Raw genomic sequence first — 27883 nt, 5'->3', positions numbered from 1 at the left:
GGTTGAGTGAGATGGAGGTGACTGTCACCCCCAGCTGCCTGGGCTCAAGGTTGCTCCTGGCTCTGCTAGCTCAGCTCAGGTGTGTTGTGCCCTGCTGTGAGCCCAGCAGGTGAGATGGACAAGCAGGGTGCCTAGAGGAGACTGGCTCTGTGTGTTTCAGACAACCGCACGTACCGCTTTCTGGCAGAGGATGAGCAGGCCTGTGTCGCGTAAGTACTGCCAGTGCCTTGCTGTGGACCAAAAAAATGCTCCTCTGGCTGCTGCTGAAGTGCCAGCTCTTTGGCTAATTGAGCAGCAAGCCACAGCCCCTTGTTCGATGCCCTTCCCATCCTGACCATGTCCCAGTCACTCCAGGGGGGGCTGGCTGGCCGTGAATAGGACATGGAGCTTGATGGAGGCTCCTGGCAGCCAGTTGCTGCTGGAGTACCGTGCAGGATGTTATAAATGCTCGTGACAAATTGGAGGAGCCAATTTGTATTAAATAAAAGATCAAATTTATTAGCAAGTGATAAAAAAGCAAAACAGTGCTGGGTGGCCGGGGAGACAGTGCTCCGCCAACAAGCTCGCCCCAAAACTGGGGAAGAGTGTCTTTATTTATACAGTCTTTTAGTCCCTGATACATGAGGGCTGGGTGGTATCTTCGGTATCTTGTGCCATCAGTTGTTAGGTGGTCGTAATCTGCCTTCTGGTGGTTGTTGGGATGAAGGCCGAAGTCTTCCTCAGCTGTTCTTTAGGTGACTCAGGTCCCATTCATTCTAATCATCAGTATGTGATTGTCTACTCAACTGGATACTTATGGTCTTAGATAAGTGAAGAACGTCCCACCTTTACAGGTCCCCACCTTTACAGGTTTTAGATAAGTGAAGAATGTCCCTACCCCCACATGCGATTTCATGAACAAAGTTAACCCGTTCATTACAATCCCCCCTTTTCTATTTTATCCTGATTTTGTTCATTAAATCGATCTAATGCTTCTTTTGCCCGCCCGAGGATAGGAGTAATTCCTTCATCCTCGATTTGTTCATATTGTTCTCGAGGCAACATTAAGTGTGCAGCTTCTAAGCGCCCTTTAAAAATAGCGATCAACTTATTAAAAATGCATGGCCCAAAAGTCAAAAATAAGATCAACAAAATAAGAGGTCCTGCAATGGTTGACAGTAGGGTGGTTAACCAGGCTGAATAATTAAACATAGACTCATACCAGTTCTGTTGTGCTTCCCAGTCTTTCTTCCGTTTTTCTAACCCCTCCCGTAGCTTGGCCATTGTATCTCTAACTACTCCAGTATGGTCAACATATACACAACACTCCTCCCGTAGAGCTGCACATAACCCCCCCTGCTGCATGAACATTAGGTCTAAGCCCTGTCTATTTTGTAATACTACTTCCGATAAAGACCTAACAGACTGTTCTAGGGCTGTCATGGCTTTTTCTATCCTAGCCAAATCCTCGTCGACTGCTATTCTTAAGGATTGAAATTTTTGATTTTGTTGTACGAGGGAGGTTATTCCTGTACCAGCTCTAGCAGCTCCGACTGCTATGAGGGTTGCTACTGTGAGGGCTGTAAAGGGCTCACGTTTTTGTATGTGATGGGCCTGAGTAGTTTGATAGTCATAAACAAAATCTTCGGGATGGTAAATAAGTCTAGGTATTACAGCTACTTGTATACAATATTCAGTTATCCAATTAAAGACCTTTAGGGATATACAAGGTGTAACCCCAGTTTGGGAACAAATCCACTTAGTATTATCTGCAGGAATTAACCACTCAGCTGTTATTTCTCTTGATTTGTGAATTGTGGTACACAGGTGTCGTTTGTCTTTTGGGACATTTCCTATACATTTTCCTTTTCCCGATACTTGGGACATTGTTATCCCTTACTTACGTCCAGATTCTTTATTCCATAAGCACTGAGCTGGGTTTGTTCCGTTGGCCTTCTTAAATCTAATGTCCACCCCAATAGCTTCATAAAAGGGTGGCTGAATGTTGTAACATAACCAACAATGCTCAGTTATATTAGGGTAGGTGGCATTCAGTACCTGATAACTGGCTTGAAGCGTATCCCACAATGGGCTGACTTCAGGTGTAAGAGTCGAGGGTTTGATTTTTGTCGGTACGCCCGGGGTGTTATTTTCAGTGACGTTTATGTTAGGAGAGATTGTAACAGTATGTACAATACTGTTACTATCATCTTCCTCTGCTATGACTGGATTTGGTCCCACACCGGAGGGTTCATTGGGCACCGGCTCCTTCTTTATTAAAATTATTCCCCCTGTATCAGTGCCTGGTTCCCAAAACCTGATTCCCCAAGTCCTCCCTATAGTCCATCCTAGATCTTCAGGTTTTGAAACGTTAAGATAAATATGCCAACATGTGCCTCCTTGAACCGAACCCTGAGGTCCATAGGTGGATTTTTGACATCCTGGCGGTCCCCATCCTACAGTTAAAAATTGGTCTTTCCCTCCCCCTGGTGCCCATTCTGATGCTATGGTTTCGCAGCCCCAATATGCACAGTAATATTCAGCTGGGTGATTGCAATATCCTTTTTCTGGATTGTTAGCTGGACACATATAAAAGGCTTTACGCTGAACTGCATACTTGCGAGTACTCTCATCAATGGGGGCCCATCCATGGTATGACCTTACTAGGGAACTTAAGTGGGCTGTGAAAGAGGGAGCGCCTGGGGTAATTCTGTTTTGTATGACAACTGAGTGTTCTAGTTGTATTAGTGACCATTTGAAGGGTTGATGGCTGACATTGCCAGATACCATAGGCCCAACAAGCAAATACCACAGTAACATCATCCAAACACGGATTGCTGGTGGGGTTTCCCAAGGAACAACAATGGGTGTCGATGTCAATTCCCAATTATCTCTTTGCCAGGGCGTACCTGGTCGGGCTCCCAGAGTCCATTCTCGAAGTGTCCGTTTTTCGCCATTACCCGCTGATGATCTCACGGTGTACTCACACTCCCTTTTCTGTATGTCTCTGCCTACTTCGCCTACTCTGGTGCCTGGAGCAGCGAGGTTTCTCATCTTCTCGGCAGCAGTCGCACTTCTTAAGGGCATGTTTTCCACTTGCAAAGCCCTTACAGGATTTAGCTCCTCCCCGGGAACTGTGCAGAATATTTTATATTACCTGGGAAATGACAAGACACTCGCAGGATTCAGGGTTATGGGAGCTTCGGGTTGGTTAGGGATTTCCCGTAGCTAGCCCCCCCCGCCCCGTAAGGCAGACGTGTTTAGTCCCCTTCTCCTTTGGGTACACTGTGTACAGCCATCCCTAAATGGGTGGCTGGTCCTGCAGTGTGTCCACCAGCATTCCTTATACAAATTTTATTTAAGAGTAGAAGCTATTCTAGTGATACGTCTAGCTCGCTTTCACGTGAATCTGATAGCACACCGCCTTATAGTTTCAGGCCAATCGTTCTCATATATTTCCCAGGTTTCAGGTACTAATAATTCCCACCCACAAATTAGTCTATTAATTTCCACTCTATTCAATTGGTCTCCATGGGGGAATTGTACTCTCAACACTTCATACAACAATAATGTCTCCTTCTAGAATTACAATACCATTTCTGACCATATTTTGCACAGTTACAAGGCACCCAACTCCAATGGTTGTGGTTACGATGTTTTAAACACGGAATCCCGCTAAAATATTCCGGTCACAATAAAAAGGTAAGTACTGAGGAGTTCCTGTTAATTTATATATATATATACCAGCTCCGCCGGTTTAATGAGGTATCTGTTCTGTACGCCAAGGAGTAAGGTTCACCACCTGTAAATTCTCTCCAGGTGATACCTGGAACTAGGTTTTACCGTTCTTCCAAAAGGATTCATTCATTCATGCAGTTCCTTCTTCTTCCTTATCACTAGTTTTAAGTCCTCTGAAGTCTTTGTTACTTCCCACTGATCTCTGGGTAAAGGTCCTTTAATTCGCGAGGCGTGCGTCCATCCTCGTTCTGCAGTCCGGACAGCAGTTTCTGTGGTAAGTAAAACAAGAAAGGGCCCCTCCCACCTAGGAGAGAGGATTCTTTCCAGGCTCTGATTAATACCATATCACCTGGCTTTACTGAATGTATGGATATATCTAGGGGTGGCCTCTGTACCACCATTCCCTTCTTCCACAATCTCTCTCTCCTTTTCATCAGCTGAACAATATAAGGGTTAATACTATCTTCATCTAAAGTAGGGTAATCGGCTGGGCATTCCATATCATAGGGCATGCCATATAACATTTCAAATGGGGAAATTCCAGTATCCGTTCGGGGCTGAGTCCGAATATTTAATAAAGCAATTGGCAAACATTTTACCCATAACATTTTGGTTTCTATCATTAACTTAGTTAATTGTTTCTTTATTTCTCCATTCATTCGTTCTACTTTCCCGGAGCTTTGGGGATGCCAAGGGGTATGGAACTCCCATTTAGTTCCAAAGGGGGCTAGAGCTTCTTTTACTACTTTGGAAACGAAATGTGGGCCTCTATCTGAATCAATAGTTTCAATATTTCCATATCGCGGTATGATATGCTCCAAAAGTATTTTTACCACTGCATTGGCAGTTGCCCTAGCAGTAGGGAACACCTCGACATAGTGAGTGAGGTGGTCTACCAATACAAGTAAGTGTTTATATCGCCCTACTTTAGGGAGATCAGTAAAATCAATCTGTATTTTGGTGAATGGTCGGTGTGCCAATTCCCTTCCCCCTTGCACTTTTTCTCTAAGATGCTGCTTATTGATCCTCTGACACGTTAGGCACCCCTGTACGATTTCCTTGGCTACATTATAAACCCCAATACACATGTATTTTATTGCGAATTGATCAACCAGCGCTTGGACACCCCAGTGAGTCTTTGAGTGCATACCTCTCATTATTTTCCATGTTAGTGCTTTTGGTAATACTTGTCTCCCATTGGGTAGTTCCCAATTACCCTCTTTTTCCACTACTCCCATTTCCTTCAATTTATCCATTTCTGGTTTACTAAACTGTGGGCTAAGGATTCTTGCAGGCGTTTCACCTGCCAGCGGGGTGGTGGTCACAGCAAGTAGTGCTGCCACCTTGGCTTCTTGGTCAGCAAGATTATTCCCTTGAATTTCAGGGGTTGTTCCTCTTTGGTGTCTCTTAACATGTATTACAGCTATTTGCTTGGGCCCTCTTATTGCTTGTAGAATTTTGACAATCAGTTTCTCATGAACCAAACCCCTTCCTTGAGAATTAATAAGTCCCCGTTCCTCCCAAATTTTTCCAAAAGTGTGTACCACTCCATACGCATATTTTGAATCAGTGTACACGGTTCCTTCTTTGCCCTTTAAGAGTTCCAATGCCCTAAGTACTGTGTATAACTCACATGCTTGCGCCGACCAACTAGGACTGAGGGGTCTGGATTCCTTTACTTTTAGGCTTCCCCCGTCCACAATTGCATAACCTGACTCCCTTTTCCCTGCTATTACTCGAGATGACCCATCAGCGAATAACTTTTCTCCCTCTCCCAATTCTACCTCTTCTAGATCTGGCCTAATTTTCGTTTGTTCTTCAATGGTCTGGAGGCAATTATGTGTTAACTCTTCTTCAGGACCTCCATACAAAAATTGTGCCGGGTTCTGCAAGCTTGTTGTTCCGATCTCCAATTTAGGGGAATGGATTAGGATCCCCTCATATTTTAAAAGCCTAGCATCGGTGATCCATTTTTCAGCCTTTTGTTGGAGAATTCCTCGAATATTATGGGGGGAGAACACCTTTAATTCACTTCCAAATGTTACCTTATTCGCTTCTTCCACTATCAGGGCTACAGCAACAACTGCCTGTAAACAGGTGGGCCACCCTCTACTGATGGGGTCTAATAATTTGGAAATATACCCTACACGTTTCTTTTTCCCTGCCCACTCCTGGGTCAAAACCCCGTATGCTGTCCCCTCCTCAGTGGCCACAAATAAATAAAAGGGTCTACTCACATCAGGCAGACTCAAGACAGGGGCGTTAACTAGATCAGCCTTGAGACTCTCTAATCTCCCTTCATCCTCCTGGGTCCATTTAAGCAATCCATCCATCGTTAACTTTTGATACAAAAATCGCACTTTCGTACTGAAGTTTTCGATCCACTGCCTACAATACCCAAATAGCCCCAACAATTGTCTAATCTGTCGTTTACTCCTCGGGGCTTTCAGTGATAAAATTCCATTTACTCATTCGGGGTCCAACTTCTTAGTCCCCTTGCTTATCCAATGTCCTAAATATTTCACCTCCTTTTCCACAAACTGTAGTTTTGGCCATGATACCTTGAGGCCTTGAAGGCCCAAGAAATTTAACAACCGTATGCTTTCTTTTCTGACTGCTTCTTGATTTTCTCCTGCTAACAATAAGTCATCCACATACTGTACTAGCATGACCCCATCCTGCAGTTGGTATTCCCGTAGAACCTGTTCTAGGGCTTGTCCAAATAAGTTTGGGGATTCTGTAAACCCTTGGGGAAGTACAGTCCACCTTAACTGCTGTTTCCTATGAGTGTCTGGGTCTTCCCACTCGAAGGCAAAATAATCTCTACATTCCTCCTTTAGAGGGCATGACCAGAATGCATCCTTAAGATCTATTACACTATACCATTGGTTCTCGGGCCCCAATTGACTCAGCAGGGTGTGTGGGTTTGCCACTACTGGGAACCGGCTGACAGTCCGTTTATTGATTTCCCTTAGGTCATGCACCAACTGATAGCTACCATCGGATTTTTTTACTGGTAAAATCGGGGTATTAAAAGGGGACATGCAGGGTTCGAGTACCCCCTTTTCCAATAGTCTCTCGATCTCAGGTTTTAGTCCCCTTTTCCCTTCATTAGATAAGGGATATTGTTTAATTCTCACTGGAATCTCAGGGTTCTTAATAACCACCTCAAACGGTTCAATATCCAGTTTTCCGACTGTTTCGGGAGTATACCACACTTCAGGGTTAATTTGTTTCTCGTCCACCTCTGTAAGGGGACAAAGCCTAATTTTTAACTCTTCCTCTTCCACGTCTACCCGAATCCCCATTTCTATGATTAAATCCCTACCTAATAGGTTATATTCTGCTTCAGGTACTAACAAGAGCGTTCCAATTCCATATCTGCAACTTGATTCCACCGCCACATCTTTTATAACGGGGACCCTGAAAGGTTCCCCTTTTGCTCCAATTACATTAACTTTGTCCCCGGATATTTTACATCCCGGAGGTAATGATTGTACAGTAGACCTTTCAGCTCCGGTATCTACAAGAAAGGTCACCTCCTGGCGCTGAGGACCCACTTTTAAAGTTATCAAGGGCTCTTTTTTACCGGGGGTCCTCAGCGCATAGAGCCCTTGACCCCGCTAATCCTCCTGGAACATTTTTTCATCCTGAACCCTTTTTCTACATTCTCTCTTCATATGTCCTTTTTTCTCACAATAGAAACATTCCACGGCTTTATCTCCTCTCCTCTCCATTCTTTCCTTATCTCCCCCACCAGGCCTACTGGGTCTCGGGTCTCCTTATCACACCCTTTTGTCCTTCTCTTACTGCTGCAACCAGCAGCCTAGTCTGCCGCTTTTCAGTTTCCTCTTCTCGCCTCACATACGCTTTCTGAGCTTCTCTAAGTAATTCATCCAACCCCCGCTCCTGCCAGTCCTCAATTTTCTCCAACTTCTTCCTAATATCTCCCCACGATTTGGCCACGAACTGAGTTTTCAGCAAAGCTTGTCCCACAGTGGCAGGATCTACCCCAGAGTATAACTGGAAGCTTCTCCTTAACCTTTCAAGCCATTCTGTCGGGGTCTCATCTTTTTTCTGCGTTCACTAAAGGCTTTATTAATATTCTGTCCTCGGGGAACAGATTCCCGTATCCCCTGAATTATAATTGTTCTCAAGTCTGACATATTATTCCTGTGAGCCGGATCCTGATTATTCCAGTTTGGCCGATTTAAGGGCCATTTTTGATCCGCTGCCGGGCCAGCCTGATGTTGCTGATCCCACACTCTCATCCCAGCCCCTCTAATCATGTCCCTTTCTTCTACGGTAAATAATATGTCCAGGATAGACTGTAATCATTCCCACGTGTACAAATTCAGTCCCAAGAACTGATCCAGCCTCTTGGCTACCCCCAGGGGATCATCTAACAAACTCCCCATTTCCTTCTTAAATTCCCTTACATCCCCTGTATTAAGGGGAACTGCCACATACCCCATTCCCGGTCCCCCCTGTCCATCCCCACCAGGCACTAACATTTCTCAAAGAGGAAACAATCTTTCCTCTCCTCTCCTTTTTTATTGCATGCAGACCTTCTGGGAGGGGGTGTCGGGGTCAAGGAATTAGGTTCCGAATCTGACCCTTCCTGGGCCTGGGCTATTTCCTGGCCTTGGAGTGGGTCCTGAGGAGGAGGGGCCTGAGGGGCATGGGGAGGGGGCCAAAGGGGGTCCTCATCATCTTTTCGAGGCTTATCTGGTCTGTTTTCCCTTAAGGCAAAGAGGAATGACAGTTCCCAGGATTGGGAAATCCATAAGGCAGCATATTCACTTTCCTCTGGGCTGGCTGGTGGTCTCTTATTGTTTATCCATATTGTTGACACACCCAATCCTCAGAGGACCCGAACACGGGCCAGAGTACATGAGGGTTCCTGAGAGGTTTCCCACCCCAAATCTCAATACAATAATTAATCATCTTTTCCTTAGACTTATCCTTTCTCCTTGGTGAACTGTCCCAATATCTTAACATCAGGCCGAGGGGACTATCTGGGGGTATGTCTGGTAACTTATCTTTCTTCCCCGTCCCCATGGGTCCAGAGGGCTTGCTTTTCCTCTGCCCCATCTTCCGAGGTGCCTTTATCCACACACACACACTCACTTCCCCTCGGTCGTGACTTGCTCCCTCACGGGCTACGAGAACTGCACTACTGGAGGGTCCGCACTCGTGTGATCTCAGAGAGACCTCTCACACAGTCGCACCTCGGGATAACCACCCCAACCAAACGGCTCACAATTTATATACTCACCCGCTCCTGGGGTCTTCGTTTGGTCTTCGTGCACAAAATTTAAGGGGTCCTGCAGGTTCTTTTGCTCAGTTATCGTAATTTAGAGGGGTTCGTGGGTCCAGGGTGTGGCGGCGGCACCTCCTCAAGACGGGGCTATCCGGGGATAGGGCGCCTCCCCGCTTGCGAGGGTCCGCACCAAAGAACCTGGATCCGAGTCACGGCACCAAATTTGTTATAAATGCTCATGACAAATTGGAGGACCCAATTTGTATTAAATAAAAGATCGAATTTATTAGCAAGCGATAAAAGAGCAAAACAGCGCTGGGCAGCCGGGGAGACAGTGCTCCGCCAACAAGCTCGCGCCGAAACTGGGGAAGAGTCTCTTTATTTATAGTCTTTTAGTCCCTGATACATGAGGGCTGGGTGGTATCTTCGGTATCTTGTGCCATCAGTTGTTAGGTGGTCGTAATCTGCCTTCTGGTGGTTGTTGGGATGAAGGCCGGAAGTCTTCCTCAGCTGTTCTTTAGGTGACTCAAGTCCCATTCATTCTAATCATCAGTATGTAATTGTCTACACAACTGGATACTTATGGTCTTAGATAAGTGAAGAACGTCCCACCTTTACAGGTCCCCACCTTTACAGGTTTTAGATAAGTGAAGAATGTCCCTACCCCCACATGCGATTTCATGAACAAAGTTAACCCGTTCATTACACAGGACCTTTGTGTATGGTGGCTGCTATGCAGACTGGGGCAGAGCGGGATCTCCCCTGCAACAGTGGGATGAGCCCCGCTGCCCTCCTCACCCTGCAGCCTGAGCGCAGCTGCATGGTACCCTGCTCCTAAGCCACTTTCTGCCCGTGCAGCTGGGTGTCCGTCCTCAGCAACAGCAAGGAGGAGGCGCTGAACATGGCCTTCAGCAAGGCACAGGGTGGAGGGAAGAGCAGCCAGGAGGAGCTGACCCGGGCCATCATCGAGGAGGTCAGAGGCATGCCTGGGAACAGGGAGTGCTGCGACTGCTCGGCCCCAGGTGAGAGCCAGCCCATGGCCGTGGGTCCGCTGGGCCTCCTCCCTGCTGGACAGGCAAAGCTCAGCCCTGCACTCTACAGCTTCCAGCTCCTGGAGACCTGCAGGCATCTGGGGTCTTGCCATTCCCCTCTGCCCTGCTGGGGAACTTGTGTCCTGGGATGGGGGGCCGGTGGGGAGGAGAGGCAGGAGATGCACATGAGCCTGGCAGTCTTGTCTCTACAGATCCCACTTGGCTCTCCATTAACTTGGGCATCCTGATCTGCATTGAGTGCTCTGGGATCCACAGAGGGGTGGGTGTGCATCTCTCCCGCATCCAGTCACCGTCTCTGGACAAGCTGGCAACCTCTGAATTGCTGGTAGGACACTGCCAGTGTGCTCTGTCCTCAAGGCTCCCCCTCCTTCTGCTGTGGCCTTCCTGAAACTAAGTTAATTCAGTGGGTTTTTCACCTGTTAAACTGACTTATACTCACCTGTATGAGTAATTCCCAGGGTTTAGTAGTTATTGTGGCAGAAATTGTCATCTTCATGGAGGAGAGGAGGGAGTCATTTCACAGTTGCTGGGTCACCTGTCTTCCTAGTCCCCTTTCCCCATCTGTGTCCCCTGGTGCAGGGGAGCTGTGGGGCAGGGCCAAACTTGAACTGGGGTAGAGCAGAATATGGGGCAGACAGGAGGTTGGAGACTTTGCATGGGGCTGTTTTAGCACCACAATGCTCCAGGTGCTCATGGGTTTGGTAGGGTTGTGATGGGAGCTGCTGGCAGCTGGTGGGCATCAGGGCAGGGGATGGGAGTGTTTAGCAGGGGTCACTGCTTGCCCAGATCTGAGCCTAGGGGTCAGCTCTAGGGTTGGCTGCACTGCTGGAGTTGGGAGATCTCAGCAGTAGGAGTCAGGGCAGAGTCTCAGGCCCTTGGGTACACACATCCTGGCACCCCTTGACATCCCCTCAATAACTGGTCAGGATCTCAGCCTGGAGCTCCCCCTCCTGCTGCCATGCATGTAGAGCTGCTGCATGTCCCATGTCACCTCTAGTTTGGCTGTTTTGCAGCTGGCGAGGAATATTGGCAACTCTGGCTTCAACAACATCTTGGAAGCGAATCTCCCCAGCTTTTCCCTGAAGCCCACAGTGCACAGTGACATGTGAGTTGCTCTGCAAGAGCTGTTTTTTGTGGGAGGTTAGATATGGGGCCTTCACACATGGGCATACGCTCTGCGGTCTTATGTGCTCCCTGCAGTGACCAGGCACATAGCACTGCTCAATCTCCTCTCCAGACTGTAACTTCCCTTCAGAAGCAATTTCACCAAACCCAGCAGGAAAAGTTTGATAAAGGAGAGAAAAGTGAAGAAGAGCCAGCAGGGCAGCTCAAGGATTGGCCATGAGGTCAGGACAAGGATTGAGGAATTGGTGCTGGAAAGGGAAAAGCAAGACAAGAAACATAAAAAAACCAAGCAGAGCTGCCAAGCAGGACAGCCCTGGCTGCACATTAGCTGGGCACAGAAGGGCAGGAGGGTGGAGTGGGACAGGGGACAGGGACTTGCATGGTGCGGAGCAGTTCACTGTGTCCAGTGGCTGGGACCTAGGGTTGGTGGGATCAGTGTGGACATTGAGCAAGTATCTGCTGAGGATGCAGGAACCCCCTGTCCTTCATCCCGGAGCGCCCCAGGCTCTAGGCTCTGCAGAGGACAGGGGAGAGCTGGGGTGGCATGGCTGGTACCAGTGATAGCTGGGGGGTTCTCCAGGCTTGGTGCCATAAACCTGGCATGCAGCAGAGCTCTTGGGGGAAACATATAGTTGGGGAGCTTATTGTCAGTGGCTAAGGGGACTTTCAGGAGGCTGGAGAGCAGGCAGAAGAGGCATGATTATGTTCCATTACAGGCATGTAAGTCTAGGGCACCTACCCTGCAATGAATAGCTGGATAAGGAACTGCACTTGGCAGGGAGAGAGCAGCATTGATCTGGGAGAGCTGGAAAATAGAACTGGAACAGCACGGTCAAGATCTAAGTTGCTAGATCCATCCTTTCACTTGGATGCTGGGGAAACTGAAGCTGCATGAAATGAGTAATTCAGCTCTTACTCAATGGTCTTTTTTGTTTGGAGCACTCCTTTGCCCCCAGGGCACCTGCAGCCATCCCAGATCCTGTGGCCGGCCACTGCTTCTGCTGTTCTTGACCTCTCCAGGGGAGAATCCCAGCTTACTCAGCCGGTCCTTGTCTGGAAACTGTTCCTGACCCATAGACACTCTCAGCCAGTTCATGCCATGTGGTGTTCCCCAGTCTTTCAGATTTCTGCTTGTTCCCCTAATTCCCACCATCAGGGAGCTGAGCCCAGTAATGAACTGTGAGGGCAGAGGGGTCTGAAAGGCAAAGGATGGGTCAGGGCTAGAGAGGCAGGGAAGGGAGAAGAGAGCAGAAAACACCACCAGGACCGTACATAAATACCCAGTGCACCCCTGAGCGTCTCCCACCTGGGAAGGGTGCATGAGTCAGGGCTCCTCATCCATGAGCAGGCATGATGGAGGAGGTTCTGGAAAGCAATGAGTGCCTGGGAGAGGGAGAGAAGCACCGGCCCTTCCCCATCCCTCCCAGCACAAGACTTGGGGTGTTGGATGAAGGCAGTGGGATCCCCACTGGAAGGAAAGACAGGGAGCTGGTTCTGGCTCCCAATGGTGGGTGCAGGGGTCCTCACCACCAGCACTCGCAGGTGTTGCTCGCACTTTAAATGCATGAAAGTCAAGTTCTTGTTCAATTATGTTACTGCAAGAGAGGAAGCTTTAAGAAAAACACAGTGTTTTGTAAGAGTTACTATGAATGCTGCTGCAGAGGAGTTTGGGTAATGTGACAGAGAGAGGAGTGGTGCTAAACTGCCTAGCAGGTCTGAAGGAGGGAGAGGGAAGGTGGCTGGGACAGTGGGAGAGGAGGAGGGTGGCCCTGGGATGCTCACTGTATCACTCTGTGGCCCCTAACTCTCATTTGGCTGGTCTCTGCCAGGGCCTTTCGGAAAAATTTCATCATTTCCAAGTATGTCAGCAAGAAATATGCCAAGAGGAGCCCTGCTGCTCAGTGCTCCAGCCTCCCAGAAGCCGTGAAGGACAAAGACATATTTTCTTTGCTCCAAGCATATGCAGAGAACATGGATTTGAGTGAGCCTGTGTTGGCACCTCTGCAGGTACGGCCACTTGTTCTGTAGGCCCATATGGCAAAGAGCTTTGTTGTCGCCTGTCCATAAGGGTCCCTGTGCCCAGGAAGGGACAGAATTTTCTGATTAAGAAGGTGCTTTCTGTGAGCAGGGTGAGGAACATCATGGCACAGGGAGGTTTTCTGGCTGCAACCCCACAGCCCACCTCATGCTGGTGGAGGTGGGGAGGGGCAGAAGTCATAACTACAAGCCTAAGGCTTTCAAAAGGCCAGTTTGTAGCTGAGATTTACTTGTAAACTTCTGAGTGGATTTCCTCAGGACATCCAAGTCTCATGGTAGGCTGAAAGATCAGGGCAGCATTTTTTCCTGCAAAATTGCAGCATGGGTCCTTGCTGTAAGTGCAAGAAGAGAGCACAGCCCTAACCCTCAGAACTGCAGGCGCACCGCTGTGCCACCCCCTTTGCGGGCAAGGATGCCAGTGGGAATCCTCCAGAGTAAAAGCAAAGGAGCAAAATGCTGCAGTGAGCAAGAAGCACCATTGGTATGGGATGTCTTGGGACAAAATGGCAAGCAAGAAGCAGCTCCGTGGGGAGCAGCCATTGCACACCCTGGGTCTCTGGTGAGATTGTGGACTCAGCAAAGTTCAGCCACTGGCCTGGGGGGAAAAGTTACCTTTGGCTGCCTCAGTTTCTAAATGTGAAAAGGGGATGATTGATTCTTCTTCATGAAGCCATGAGCCATGGCTCTGTGCATGTTAACTATGTTCTCACCAGCCTTGGTGTGCTCTGAAGAGACAGTCAAACCTGTTCCTCAGGGTTTTTAAATGTGTAAGGACAGTCCCTAAAGGTCAGTGCTCCTATGTGTGGTGGTGGTGCAGACAGGCACAGTCTCATCCCTGCTGTATTTTTCTTGGTTACAGCAACCTGGGGAGACCATTCTCCACCTGGCAGCGCTGTTGTCTGATTGTACCTCTTTGCATATCGTTGATTTTCTTGTCCAGAACAGGCAAGCTCATGACACCCAGTCAGCTTGTGATGGCTAAGCTGTGCTAGTGAAAGGTGCAAGACTGATGATCTTCTCCAAAATGCTCCCAAAAAAGACAAAAATCAGCAGGGCAGGCTTCCCAGCAAATCTGCCTTGGGCTGAGCTTGGAGTAACTACCCCTAGATCAGAGGGGCCTTAGGTTCCCTCATCTCCTCTGAGTTGAAGTGTGATGGGGGTGGTGGCCACTTCTTTGGGTGAGGTGGGAATAAGGACATGTGTGCCAGCACCAGGCAGTGTTTGCTGTGGTTAGGGCCAGCAGCTCTTCTCAGGGGTGCTGACATTATCCACCCTCTGCTGCAGCAGGAGCCTGGCAAAACGGACGGTGGAGGGGAACACGCCACTTCACTACTGCTGCTCTCACAACAAACCTGAGTGTGTCAAACTGCTGTTGAAGGCCAAAGCCAACATCGCCATCAGTAAGTGGCTATGGGATCCCCCACCCTGTGCACACACAGATTGTCTTCTCAGCTCTCCTCTGGAAACATCTCCTTAGCCTTGCTGCAGTGCTTGTCTGTGGCTGGGGAGAGGCTGAGGAGAGGTAGGTTGATGACAGCATTGTATGGGGACCCTGCCCACAGGGTGACAGCCTCAACCCCAGGCTCTTCTCCACATGTCCAGCAAGGTGTCCTGCTCTGACACTGCTCTTGGTTGATTCTCCACGCTCAGCAGCATTCACAAGCTGGTTTGGGGTGCACGTGGCCCTTCACAAGTGGGGTGACCACATCTCACAGGTTCCTGCTGTTGACAGCCTGGGTCCAAAGTGGTGGCTTTGCTCTCCAGCTTGGAGCAGGGGATGCTCCTCTGCCCTATAGGGAGGAACCAGCTTGCTCTGGGGTACTCCTGACCTGATTCATTTGTCCCTCTCCCAGGTGGACAAGGCCTGCCTGCTACTGGCAGCTCCGTGGTGGGACTGCACTGGGGTGGGCTCACTGAGCTGACAGAGCCCAGCAAGGCATACACTGCCTGAGCTGGTCTTCCACATGCAGCGCATGCACAGCAGGAGCCAAAACGGGCACTTAACTCATTTTCAAAACCAATACTGCAATGCTGAACAGCCAGTGGGAGGGCTGCTGAAGTGCTAGGTCAAAGACAGTGTGTGCTGGTGCTCTGGAGCTCAGATTACAGGTCCAAACATTTATACTCTGCCCATGAATCTCCTCTTCACAATACAGAAGTGAGCTTTAAAACTAGGATCCTGGGTGAAATGAGAGGGCACAAATGTTTCCACCATCAGGTGTTAGCTGAGCTGGTAGGTGCATTGAGCCTTGCCCCCTGGGATGTTCCTGAGATGCTCCCATTTCCCGCTCCAGGCAGCATGGTGGCAGCCCCTCAGAAGGCAAAGAGACCGCAGCGGGGTGGCAGGAGCTGGGTGCACGTCCCCCAGTCACGCTGTGATGTGGCAGCCAAATTTCTCACTTCCTTGGCCATGCTAAGCGCAGCCATGCCCGGCCTGTCTTTACTGACTACCACTGGTACCTCGAGCATCTTGAGTCCACAGAGCAGACCCTGCCGCTGATCTGGGGATGCTCAGTGGTCCCTCAGGGTGCAGACCTCTTGCTGTTCCCTTCTCCCACCCTCCTCCTTCCCCAGAGTTCCCCCAGCCCACCTCTCCCCAGCCAAGCTTGTGCTGCAGCTCTGCAAGAAGGGGTTTTGCAGAACTTGCGGAGTTATAGCAACACCATCACAGACCTCCCAGGAGTGGAAGGGGTTTTAGTTTAAAGTGAAACTGAAGTAAAATGGTTGTCGCTTGTTCACACTTGCACTCACACCCCTGCTTGCAAGCACTGGCACCTGGGTGTCTGCGCAGTCTGTGTGTCCACCAGGCATCACGACACGCATACTAGGTCTGTCCAAAGCTCCCTGCAGTGACACAGAGGACAAGGGGTGCCAGCTATGGAGTCCTCCTCTGGTTTTGTAGCCTTTAGGCTCTGGTAGTAATGGAGATTTTCTGTCCCTCTATCCTGTCCCATCTCTATGAGTCATCAGGATTTACTAGTGCTACTTTCTCTCCTTATCTGGGTGTCTCAGCTCCTGCCCTTTTCTTCATCTTCCCACCACCATCCCTTACTGGCCTGAACCTTTGTTCTGGCCTGGGTTTAGGCTGTCCCTTCTTTTAGGCTTAGCCCCCAGATGCCCTGAACGCAGCACTGCTCTGCAATTCACTGAGCACAGCATGGGCTTGTGGTGTTCAAGGTTGCTATTTCCCCCCTCACAGCTAATGAAGCGGGAGAGACGGCCCTGGATGTTGCCAGGAGGACGAAACATCCCCTGTGTGAAGAGCTGGTAAGATACTGTGTCTCATCACCTCTCTGGTTTTGGGACACATCCTGGCAGCAGAGAGTGGCAGGGGATCCGCACCCCTCAGCATGTCCAGTGTCAGTGTGGGATGCAGAGGAGGGTGTGGAGGGGTCTGGCAGGTGCTGGCCCTGTTGCTGTGGGGTCCCTCAGGGCAGAGCAGTTTGGGACAGGCAAGGCAAGGGGTCACGCTGTGCCTGGGCAGGGGGACCTGGAGCTATACTGAGGCTGCATGGGGTGAGCGCATCTCCTCAGCGAGTCCAAGTCTTGCATCTGCCATGTCCTGATTTGTGTGTTTGGAGACCTTCGCAAAACCCTCTCACACCTGAGAAGCACCACTTGCAGCTTGCAGACATTGCCCTGATGGATGGGTGCTTGGAGGTGGGGCCAGCAGCTGCCTGTGGGGGTGGTAGGGCAGGACAGCGTGTTATGGATGCACTCATAACCAAATCCAACAGGTGTTAAAACTCAGATTTACTCTTCAGTAAAAAGTTAGTTAGAAGTCTGGTAACATGTTATAAACCACAGACTCAATGATGTAAAGAGAATTAATACTACACAGCCGACTCAAGAATCCCCAAGATTTAAAGTGATGACTCAAAATGTGCATATCACTCACCTAAAACCTGAGGGCTCTCTCCCTCAACAAGTTACCTCAGATGGTGCCCTGACCCGAGGGGGTGTCCCCAACTGCAGACCTGCTGCTCTGAGGACTGGTTCCAACATGTCCTCCAGTGGGACCCTGTTTATACCCCTGTCGAATCTGACCTGTGGTCATTTAATCCCTATTAGCCAAGAAGGTCACCTCAGTGTACCTGGTGCATCTTGACTGGCCTGTTCAAATTTCAATGTGCGGCCTCCAGGGTTTCGGGGGTTTTTTTTCTTCCCCTTCTCCCTGCCTGGAGAAGTTTCATTTCCTGCTGGTGGGATGGGGGGGAAGTGTACTGCCACACAGGGCTGATGGGTCTTCAGGGAGGCCCTCTGTACCCCAGCTGTGGCAGGCCCAGAGCAATCAGTTCAATCCCCATGTCCATGTAGAGTATGAGTGGTGGCTGGGCCAAGATGACATGTATGAAAGTGATGAAGACCTGGATGAGAAGGCGAGGTCCTGACAGGCTCTGTCTTGCGGCCATGCGTGCTGCCACTGCCCCCACTCCCACTGGGCTGGAGCAGGCACTCCTGTACCTGCCCAGCCGTACCTGCTCCATCTAACCCACAAATATCCCTTTCCTAGCTGGGTCCTGTGAAGAGGAGGTCTGCCCGTCCCCAGAGCTGCTACCAACCCCCTGCTGCTGCCCCCAAGCCAGAGGCAGCAAGGGCAGTGCCCTGGCATGGGTGGCCGGACACCTGCCCCCCACCAGCTGCCCACCTCCGCAGCCTGGATGTGCCGCCGGCCCCCTCCTACATGCCTCCATTCCTACCCCAGCAGGCAAAGCCAGGTGAGACCCTGCAACGGGGTCCTGCAGGGGCTGGTTGGGTGAGCTGCTGCTGCTGTAGCCTGGCTGCATTGGCAGAGGGTGGTCTGGGAGGGAGCTGGGCCCTTGATGGGGTGTGAGGAGTTGTCTGGTGCCCTAGGGCACCCTTTGGTCCTCTGCTCCTTGAGGGACCAAGGCTGGCTTTTGTTAGCTGGTTTGTCCTAGCACTGATTCCTGCTTTGAAGAGCAGCACAATGTATGCTCGCCCTTGGAGCTCCTGCGCTGGTGCCATTACGATGCACTGTCCCTTCCCCAATGTTCCTACTGTTGGGAGAGGCAGAGGAGCACGTCTTTAGAGACAGGGCTGGGAAGACAAAGCTGCTGGCAGAAACAGCAGCAGCATCACAGTTCTGCTCCTTAGCAAGACCGGCTCCCACTGTCCTTGCCCAGTCTTCCCATGGTGTCTCCCACCCCTAAAAATCCACCCTGCTTTCCGAGAGACTCACCAAGTCCTGCCTGACTTCCCCTATGCCAGTCCCAGCTCTGCTTCCAACCTGATGCATTTCTCAAGTCAGACCTGCAAGCAGAGGAAAGAAAATCCCTGCCCATGCATTTGTGCCCATTCTCCCCGGGAGCTTCACCCCAAGAGCCCTGCTCAGTGCCAGCTTGCTGCTGATCCCTGATCCATTCTTGTTCTGTGTTTAGCTCTCCAGGGGGCATATCTACCCTTCCTTACCAGCTCATTCATCTTTGCCAAGGACACAAGAAGCAGGAGGAGCCCACCCCTGCCTCTGAGCATCAAGCACAAGCGCACATCCTCAGAGCCAGTGCCTTGGGTACCGCTCAGCTCTGAGCAGCCCAGCCCAAACAGCCTGGCTTCAGGTAATGAAAGGACAGGTTCAGGAGGGGCAAGGAGGCAGACCACGCTGGTGGAAAGGACCTGCTGCAGGTCTGCAGTCCAGGCAGCCGCGCTAGGTCAGGTTGTCTGTGGCTTTGTCTGGCCAAGCCTTGTTTGTGGATCAGGCCCACGAGGCCTCTTGCTTGGACGTGGGGCTGAGAGAGCTGTGGGACCTGCAGCTCTGGATGGCATGCCCACAGCTGAGCATGAGCGGTGCTCCCCTCACCCTGTCAGACACCAGTGCCTCCTGGGCAGGGTTATTCTGGGGTTTGCTGGGCTGTTGGAGATGCTGAATTCAGAGAAGGGAAGGACCCTGCCCCTGTCTCTCAGGCAGTGGATTTGTTTCCATGGGTGTCCCATGGCAGAAAGATGCCCCCCTCTCCATACCCAGGCAGGGTGGCACGCTGGGGTCTGAGGCAGTGGCTTGCACAACACAACCATTTGACAAAGGGGTGAGTGCTGCCAGGAGCAGCCCTGGGTGCTCCGGGGTGGAGGTCTGGCCAGCTGGTGCCTCTAGGAACCAGCCTCATCCCAGCAGAGCTCAGCAGCATGGGGAGCATGGGGGGTTGGAGGGTGCCAAGTGCATGACCCATGGCAGCTGCTTCCTTCCCCTGGTGCTGGCAGCTCTTGGGGCACCTTGGAGCTGCACAGCGCATCTCCCACCTCCTGGTAACACACTTCTCATCTCAGCCTCCGCTCTATGTTCTTCTGCTTCCTGGCGATGTCCCCTTCCCCTGCTGCCCCCTCCACCCCCTCCCCAGTCCCTCCCCTTTCCAGCTCCCAGACTGATGGGGTGCTTGTTGCCCACACTGTACCATGGAGGAGGACCATGCTGCATGACAGTGGTTGTTGCTGTTGTCTACCCATGATGAAAGGTGGGAGGAGATGACCAGCCTGATTGTGTCATAGGTGCCCTGAAAGCCATGGATCCCCTCTGCATGCCTGGCCCCAGCAAAGTGGGACAGCCTGGCCCACACCAATCCCTCCAGGAGCCAAATCCATGTTCTGGCTGTGCCTGTGATGTCCCACCTCTTCTTCCTCGGAGGAGCAGTTTGGTAGGTGGCTAGTGGCCAGGCTCAGCTCAGCTTGGCTTCCCACATCTGCCCATATTTATCACCTTTGGTTTTGAACTGAGCTGGCATTGTCCCCAGCAACTTCTCTTCCCAGCACTTCTGCTGTGACTCCCTGGCATTGACATCTTCCTGCTAAGTGCTGGGAACACTAACAAAATTCCCATAAGGCTCCACTGCCTTTTGAGGGAAGCCTGGTTTATGTATTTGGGTTGTTGGCAGGTGTACAGCTTTGGACACAGACAAGGATGCAGTGTCCACACTGGCCCTGCCTCTCTGTGCTCCCCTTCTCCCTGAGGACACTGTGCAGAGGTAGAGCCCTTTCATTAAGGGGACCTTGCTTGGGTTGCTTGGTCCTGAGGTGGGGCTGAGCAGCACCGCTGACTCCTTGCACAGACCTGCCCTGAGAGAATTGGGACCTCAGACAGTGCAACTGCACATGCTGCAGTCCTGGGGCAGAAGAGCAGGTGCCTCTGGAAGGATGCTCCAGCAGAAGGAGGTGTCTTGTGGATCCCTGTCCTACCTAAACTCCCAGCAGGTGACCTGCTACCTCTGCTCTCCCTCTGCACAGGAAACCTCCCAGCCTCTCATCCTTGGTCCTCACATCTTTGCCAGGGGCTTTGGGATCAAGACAGTAGAGCTATTTTAGTTTGTGTCTCATGAAGCTGAGGAGACCTGATGATGCTCTCTCCTCCTTGCAGAACAGACTGCTACTCTGCAGGGTCTGCACTCTCTATGACTGCAGTGCTGACCAGGAAGATGAGCTGACTTTCCATGCAGGCGAGATCATTGTGGTGTCTGAAAAGGAGGACAGCAACTGGTGGGTGAGTGAACCTGCATATGGTGACCGGCACTGGGATGTGCATGATCGCTCTCCATCCATCTCTTGCCTCTGTCCCTTGACTGTCACACCCATTGTCATCTCCTGCTCTGCATTTGTCTCTCCATCTTCCATCTTTTCCTTGGCAATCAAAGGCAGCTGTTATGGGGCCAGTTCCTCATCCCCCTTAACACCCCTGTGCTACGCTCACCAATCCTTTTCCTTCCTTTCTCCCCACAGAGAGGGTGGATTGAAGGACAGCCTCACAGACAAGGTGTCTTCCCTGCTTCATTCATTCATGTTGCTCAGTGAGTAGGAGCTGCTTCAATTCAGGAAGGAAGATCTGATCAGCTACTTATTCCCCAAGCTCCCATCTGTATCAAGGGCCCCAAGGATGAGCAGGCTGGGAGTGCCACCTCACCCAGTGCTGCCTCCCTCACCTCTGCTGCCACAGCATCCCTGTCCCCCCAGCCCACTCCTCCCATGGGCTGCCAGCAGTCCCAGGCTGTCCTAGAGGATCCCTTGGCCAGCCAAAGGCAGAGAACACGACAACCTACATACTCCACAGATAGATATGCTCCTGCCCCAGACACATCCCCATGCAGGAAACAACCCTGGCCCATTCTGTTGCCAAATGCCTGGTTCCTGCCTTGCCCTGACCATGCTGCCTGTCCTGTGGTACTCTGTGCTCTGCTGGTGCTAATGGAAACAATGGTAGAGCGGAGCAGCACTGCACCCTGTGGGGCTCTGGAGCTGCAAGTGGAGCCATGCTGGCATGCAAACCTGTGGGAAAGGGGCTTCTGCTAATGGCTGAGCACGCTGGGAGCCTGGAACTACAAATGGGTGCTATGGAGCCAGCACAACCTTGAGCCTGTGCCGTCCCTAATTCCTCCCACCCAGGTTTCACTGTTTGTACTCCAGCAAATGTGCTCTGTGGCAGCCCACGGCATTGCTCCTTCGGTGCCTGGCCTCCCAGCAATGGTAGAGAGGCCTGCCACCAATAAACACTGTCTCTTTGGTGCTCTGTATTTCACAGGAGTGTTCTACTTTGAGTTTCTAGATCCTTTCTCTTCGCTGCTCTCCCTCAGGCACCAAACCTCTTTGCAGGCATCAGAACAAAGAGGGCTGACCTCCCCTTGGATAAAATCACTCACGATTCAGCTTGCATGGCTTTTCTCCACAGACTGTGTTTTTCCAGTTGCCAAGGTACGTTTCACAGCTTTCCTCTGTCCTCTCTGAGACAAAATACCATCCAGGTGAGCAAAAGAAACCAACTGGTGAGGTGCTGGATGCACAATGCTGTTGAGACCTCCATGTTGCTGGTGTCAGTGTGGCAGAAGTTGAGCCATCCCAGCAGGACCCATGGGGCAGGAGGGTAGTTCCACCCCAGGCAGCTTCTCCCACCCTCAGAGGAACATTTTAATGATGAATTTCCTGATTCAGCCCTGGGAACACGGCCAGGGCTTCTGGCTCCAGAAGGACCAGTGGCTGGTGCAGTGTTGGGCTGTGTGGGAGGGCCGTGCCGGGACACCAGGGTGGTGGGCACAGCCGGAGGAGGGATGGCAGTCCTGACCTCCCTGTGCCACTCGCTGTGAGGCTCTGTTCTCCCCCCACGTCATGGTGCAACACTTCCTCTTCCCGTCGTGGTTGTTGCAGTTTGCAACGAGCACTGGCGAGGCGACTGAGCCCAGGAGCGTCACCTTTGCCTGGCCCTGCTCAGTGGCACTTCAGAGGACAAGGTGAGGGGCGTCAGGGACAGCTGGCTGGGGACCAGGGGGTTGCGACACCATAAGGGCCTCTTTCCTGGCTGTGGGGCTGGGGAGCTCCTGGCAGCGTGCCCTTGGGGCTGAACGGGGATGGGGCCAGATCTGTGGCCACTGGGTGCAGGCTGATGCAGTGTCTGCATGGCTGCAGTGTGGTGGCTTGTGGCCGATGGTGCTGGGCTGCGGGACCCCAAGGCAAGGGCATCTCTGGGCACAGGGACTGGGGGGCACAGGGAGTGGGGGCGGGAGTGGGGGCGGGGGGGGGGCGGGGTGTGTTTCAGCTGCTGTGGGGATGTGGGTGCAGGTGGAGAGGTCCTGTCCATGGTGCAGGGGCTGCACATGGGCACAGGCAGGGAGATGGGGCTGCTCAACCCTGCCTGTCAGGAGCCCTGCCCTCCCCACCGATGGGCAACTGCAAAAAAAACTTTGTGAAATATTCACTGTGCTGCCTGAGTCCCCTGGCTCTGGGCTTAATGGACCGGCTGGTGCCAGCCATGCAGCTGCCAGCCAGCTCGTTCCCCCTCCATGGACTGTGGCTCAATAACCGCTGAGGCTCTCTGAGTGCACAAACCAGCCCAGAGGACTGCTGGCTCCCGGCCCAGCCGGCAGGTCAGATGGGTGCTCTTTGCCTCTAGCACAGCAAACGCTAGTTACTGCTGCAGGAGGGCAAAAGACTAAGTCATGAGGATCCGTGGCCGCCAGCAGAGAGAGCGTAAGGAGCCTTCAAGGTCCCCTTGAGCCTCTGGGGCAAAAAGCCAGCAATTCATGGCCGCTTCCTGCTCGGGAGCACCCACATCTGCGTTTCCGGCATGCTGGTGGTGGCTTGTTTGTACTTCCCTTCAGGAAGAGGTGACAGTTCAGGCACTTTTTGAAAGGGCAGGCTTGCAGTGGAGCGTGACCTGCTGCAGCCACCTGGGATCATCCAAACCCCCCTCTCGCATCTCCAATCTCTGCTCGTTGCTTGGTCCCCCAGGAGCAGCAGTTTTGCTGTCACGTGTGTAGCCTGCGAGTCAGATTTGAGTGCAGCTGGTTGTATACCACAGTGAGCAGGTATGTCTGTGCTGCAGGAGCTGCAGAAAATGGTTAATGTGGAGAAATGAAGCCGGTGCTGACCCACAGCCCCATGTCAGCACCCGGGGGACTGGGAGAAGCACAGAGTGCTCCCATGAGGACAGGAGGGTTTTTCGCTCCTTCAGGTCTCCCAGTACACAGGGACACACACCCCCCGCCCCACAAAATCTGCTGCAGTAGATTCTGACCCTGGGATGAAGGGTATCCTCGCATCCCTGTTGCTCACTCTCAACTTGGCCCATGCCAGGTCCTGAGAGGCTGAGCACATCATGAACACCCTGAAGACAAGAAAACCCTTTTCACTCTGACTTTAGGTTTACTTGACTGCTTGTAGATGGAGAATAGAACTCTCATTTAAATAAGGTTCATGCACATAGATGGCAGTTACTACCTCCTGCTCCTTCCTCCTGGCAATGATTCAGTGCCCTTGAAGCTGCAAAACCCCAGGGCCACTGGGGAGGGAGCACCTCACCTGCGTGGGCTTGGCAGTGGCAGAGAGGCCAAGAGGCTCCTGTGCCCAGCGGCTGCTCCACAGGCTGGCGTGTGTAGGGAGGAGGCAGCAGGGCTCGCTGCCAGCAGAGGAGCTGCTTCGTGGGCTGGCGGCTGCCACTCAGGAGGGCAGCTGGAGTTTGGCAATGATGCTTTGCCATTTGTTCGCTGATCAGTTTGCAGACCCTTAAAGTGTTGTGAGCAGAGAGCAGCCCCTCATACAGCACGTGCTGCCAGCCAGCCCTGCCTGGACCTAAGTAACTGCGGCAGTGCCAGAAGCACAAGACAGCAATTAAAGCCACTGAACAGTTTGAAAAGGAAATGCATACCAGCCTATATTTCAGGTCCCTGCAGGGTTGGTGAGCAGCCAAAGGGTGTTCCAGGAGGCTGGGCAGGGAGGGTGGGTGGGAAGGGGTCCTGTGATGCCACTGCCACTGGTCCTTGTGACATTTCGCTGCAGGCTGCGTGAGGGATGCTGTGCCAGAGGCGCACACATGTGGTGCTGGCCCTGTGCCTGCTGCTGGTTCTGTGGCAATGTTTCCGAGCCCCCACAGACGGCCTCAGCCCCTTCCCTTGGGCTCCCTCCCACCTCAATGCCCCTGCTGCCTGCTGCACTCCTGGTGCCAACAGCTCCGCATGGTTCAACTCCCGCTACAACATGGCCATGGGGCCTCTGCTGACAGGCGCAGCCCACGAACTCTCCTCCGATGTGGTTCAGTGGTGGCTGGTAAGTGGGGGCGTGGGCAGAAATGCGGGGTTCTTCCCAGGCTTTCTGAATCTGTTTGCGGTGGGGCAGGGCCAAGGTCAAGTCAGGCAGATGCAATGGGGGATGAAAGGGGTGCAGGGACCCCAGCTTGCCACCCTCCCCACCTCTCTGGGCTGTCCCACACCCTTTTCCTAATATCCCACTGGGGTTTTCTGTGCCTTTCCCAGGGGTCTGCTGGGAGGAGTGGGGCTCTGTCCTCCTTTGGGGGTACTGGCGGGGGGGGGGGGGGCGGCTGATGCTGCCTGTCACTGCCTTTGCTCCCCTAGACGCTGCAGGGTCCCCAGAATGGCACCCAGCTCCAGGCCATAATTCAGCAGCTCTTCACTGTGCTCCGGGCCCCGACCAGCAGCGTGTGGGACCCATCTTGCTGCAGGACTTGTGCGGTGGTGGGGAACTCGGGGCGGCTGAAGGGGTCTGGCCATGGGCTACAGATCGATGCCCATGACTGGGTGCTGAGGTGGGTGACCCGAAAGGGCTTGGGCCCTCCCTGTCTTCTCAGTGTGCCCCAGCTACCCTGTGAAATCCACCAACCCAGGCCCTGTGATGGCAGGGGCGCCCTGCTCCCTGGAGACCCCCACCCTGGGGCATGCACTGGCCCTGTGTTGCCCATGTCCCCTCTTTGCTGCTGGCAAGGGTGACCTGGTGTCCCTGCCCAGTGGGACCAGCAGCCTGGGACTGGCACAGCATGCACCTTCATTTCAGGATGTGCCTTCCTGCTATCCCCCTAGGATGAACAGAGCAAAGATCGCTGGCTTTGAACTGGATGTTGGCATGAGGACCACCCATCACTTCATGTACCCAGAGAGTGCAGTGGACCTCGGGCCCGGCGTCCACCTCGTTCTTGTCCCCTTCAAGCCACTAGACCTGCAGTGGGTGGCCAGCGCCTTCTCTACTGGAGAGCTCACGCAGTGCGTCAGCTTCAGAGGACAGCATCTCTTGTGCTGGAGACCCTGGAGATGGCGCAGGGTGGTCCCGGGGACCCTGGTGCCTCGCTGAGGCCCTGGCACCATGGTCCTGGTGGAACAAAGGGCTCCTGGGCAAGGGTCCTGGCATTCATCTGCTCTTAAGTTCGGGGAAGTGGGCACTGAGCCATCCCTGCAGGGCTTGGACATCCTGGAGTCCCATAATGCCCATGGGTGGGATGGTGGCTGTCCCTGCTGTGGGGCCATGGGCTTGATGTGTCCCTTCCCAGAGCCAGGCCAGGGGATGCTGCTGGGCCAGCCCAAGGGGCTGGGGGTGCCATGGGGCCAGGGGCTGGGAGACAGGCCACCCTCTGCAAACCTGCTGCCTCCAAAGGAGAGGCCCTGCAGTGGGAGTGCCCTGTGCTCACTGCTGTCCTCTGGCTTTTGCAGCACATATGTGAGAGTGAAACAGTTCATCGAAGCTGACAGAAACAAGGTAAGGGCTTGGTGGGCTCCAGCTCCTCCTGGGCAGGCAGGGCTCCTCTGGGTAGAGACCAGGCTTGTTTTTCAGCAAGATGTGGGCAGAGCTGGCGAATGGGAGGGCCGATGGCTGTGCTGGTGGTGAGGGGCTGGCTGTCCCATTCAAAGCATGGTGAGCAGCTGGTGGCTCCTCTGCTCCCCACTCAGGTGCTGATCCTGAGCCCAGCTTTCCTCAAGTACATCCATGACAACTGGACACAGCACCATGGGCGGTACCCCTCCACCGGCTTCACAGCCCTGCTCTTCGCCTTGCATGCCTGCCAGCAGGTGAGCATGGCCAGGTGCTGCCACCATACCACCGCTGCACTGCTTGTCCATGCGTTCTCAGGCTGACCGAGCGACCGCACAGCAATGGCTCTTGCTGGTGTGTGCACAGGTCTCCGTGTTTGGCTTTGGCGCAGACAGTGAAGGGAACTGGCACCACTACTGGGAGAAAAACCGCTGGTCTGGAGCCTTTCGCAGGACGAGGGTCCACGATGCTGACATCGAATTCAGCATCATCAAGACATTGGCAGCTGAAGGCAGGATTTTATTCTACAAATGATGCATTTCCAAGAAACTGAAGCCAGGCTGTTAGCACAGAAGCTGGCAGCCCCCTGCACTGCCAGCAGCTGCCTTGGCTCTTTAGCTTGCTTCTCCCTGACAGTGCTGCCACCTGCCCAAGGCTCACAGACCCTGCCATCCCTAGGGGTCTCAGTGCTGCTTGTGCTGGTCCCACCAGGCGGGCACTATTGGTGCCAGGAGGTGACACACTTCCATGGCATCAGGGACGTTGCATTTGGTTGGGCACAGGGTGGACATGGCTGTCCCCACACTGGCTGGGCCAGAGGAAGAGGAGACAGTTGGGCTGGAGGTGGCTGTGGAGCCTGTGAGCTGCTGTGCATGTCCCTGTGGTGGCTGCGAAGCCATTGGGTGACAGCAGTGGTGGTGACGGCAGCTACTCAAATGTGGCTGTCCACGTGACAGAGCTGACACCTCCACCCGCTGATGGCTTCGGGGGGAGGTTTGTAGTTGTTCTTTGGGCAGGAGGAGAGGGGCATCTTCCCTTCCTGTCTTTTTATATCTAAGGAAATATTTTAAAAATTGTATCAAAGAAGAGTAAGAAAGGAAAAAAACCAAGCATGCTAAGTCAGAAGATGACAATCAAGTACAGCTGAAATGATCTTATATTGAATAAACGTTGAAAACATACATGAATCTTTTATTAATATTTGCTTTACTTTTTTGAGCCCTTACTGCTTTGAAAAGACAGTACAATCTATGTCAGCCCCACCCTGCAAAACAAGATTGCAGACCTTGGAGACTGAGCTCCCCAAAGGTTTTCTCCTGCAGAGCAGGGTTTGCAGGATGTCTTTTCCCACTTTCACTCACAAACATGAATAGCCTTGAATCAGACTCAGCTTTTCCATGGCTATTAGTCACTTTGGTCTTTCAGTCTATTAAAATCACTGGTTCTCTCCTACTCATAAGCTCCCATTTTATAGCAGAAGCCTGTATTACTTAACTATTAGCTTCCTTTAATTTCTACCTCTCCAGGTAGAATCTCCATCTCTGTATGTGTCTTGTTTCTCTTCTCCATTATATCTATTTTCCCACACTGAGTACAATTCTTGGATTTATTTAACCTGCCCCTTCATCTTCCCTCTGTTTTCTCTAGGTGCTAAGCAGTGCTCTGC

The 27883-nt window shown here is 52.3% G+C and overlaps 2 protein-coding genes across 2 annotated transcripts in view; both read left to right on the top strand.

Annotated features, from left to right (window-relative positions):
* The window catches only part of LOC142044712 (arf-GAP with SH3 domain, ANK repeat and PH domain-containing protein 2-like), a 41027-nt gene extending 16519 nt beyond the window's left edge, over positions 1-24508 (top strand). The window contains exons 13-30 of the mRNA XM_075057425.1: positions 161-209; positions 9839-10002; positions 10224-10357; positions 11046-11137; positions 12987-13164; positions 14054-14139; positions 14479-14594; positions 16394-16461; positions 17466-17573; positions 17708-17912; positions 18594-18770; positions 19696-19841; positions 20558-20680; positions 20917-20984; positions 21765-21882; positions 22333-22415; positions 23413-23489; positions 24460-24508. Coding sequence (XP_074913526.1) covers positions 161-209; positions 9839-10002; positions 10224-10357; positions 11046-11137; positions 12987-13164; positions 14054-14139; positions 14479-14594; positions 16394-16461; positions 17466-17573; positions 17708-17912; positions 18594-18770; positions 19696-19841; positions 20558-20680; positions 20917-20984; positions 21765-21882; positions 22333-22415; positions 23413-23485 — 1988 coding nt within the window. The 3' untranslated portion in view covers positions 23486-23489; positions 24460-24508. The remainder of the gene's footprint in view (positions 1-160; positions 210-9838; positions 10003-10223; positions 10358-11045; positions 11138-12986; positions 13165-14053; positions 14140-14478; positions 14595-16393; positions 16462-17465; positions 17574-17707; positions 17913-18593; positions 18771-19695; positions 19842-20557; positions 20681-20916; positions 20985-21764; positions 21883-22332; positions 22416-23412; positions 23490-24459) is intronic.
* LOC142044745 (CMP-N-acetylneuraminate-beta-galactosamide-alpha-2,3-sialyltransferase 2-like) lies at positions 24472-27590 on the top strand. The gene is made up of 6 exons (XM_075057520.1): positions 24472-24726; positions 25032-25222; positions 25494-25673; positions 26118-26163; positions 26355-26474; positions 26584-27590. Exons 1-6 carry the CDS (start codon positions 24472-24474, stop codon positions 26749-26751), a joined length of 960 nt encoding a protein of 319 aa, XP_074913621.1. The 3' UTR covers positions 26752-27590.
* The last annotated feature ends 293 nt before the right edge of the window (positions 27591-27883 follow it).

Source organism: Buteo buteo, chromosome 2 (genome assembly GCF_964188355.1).
Source record: "Buteo buteo chromosome 2, bButBut1.hap1.1, whole genome shotgun sequence".
NCBI classification, from domain to species: Eukaryota; Metazoa; Chordata; class Aves; order Accipitriformes; family Accipitridae; genus Buteo; species Buteo buteo.
The sequence above is the reverse complement of the archived record's forward strand: the minus strand, read 5'-3'. Positions and strand labels throughout refer to the sequence as shown.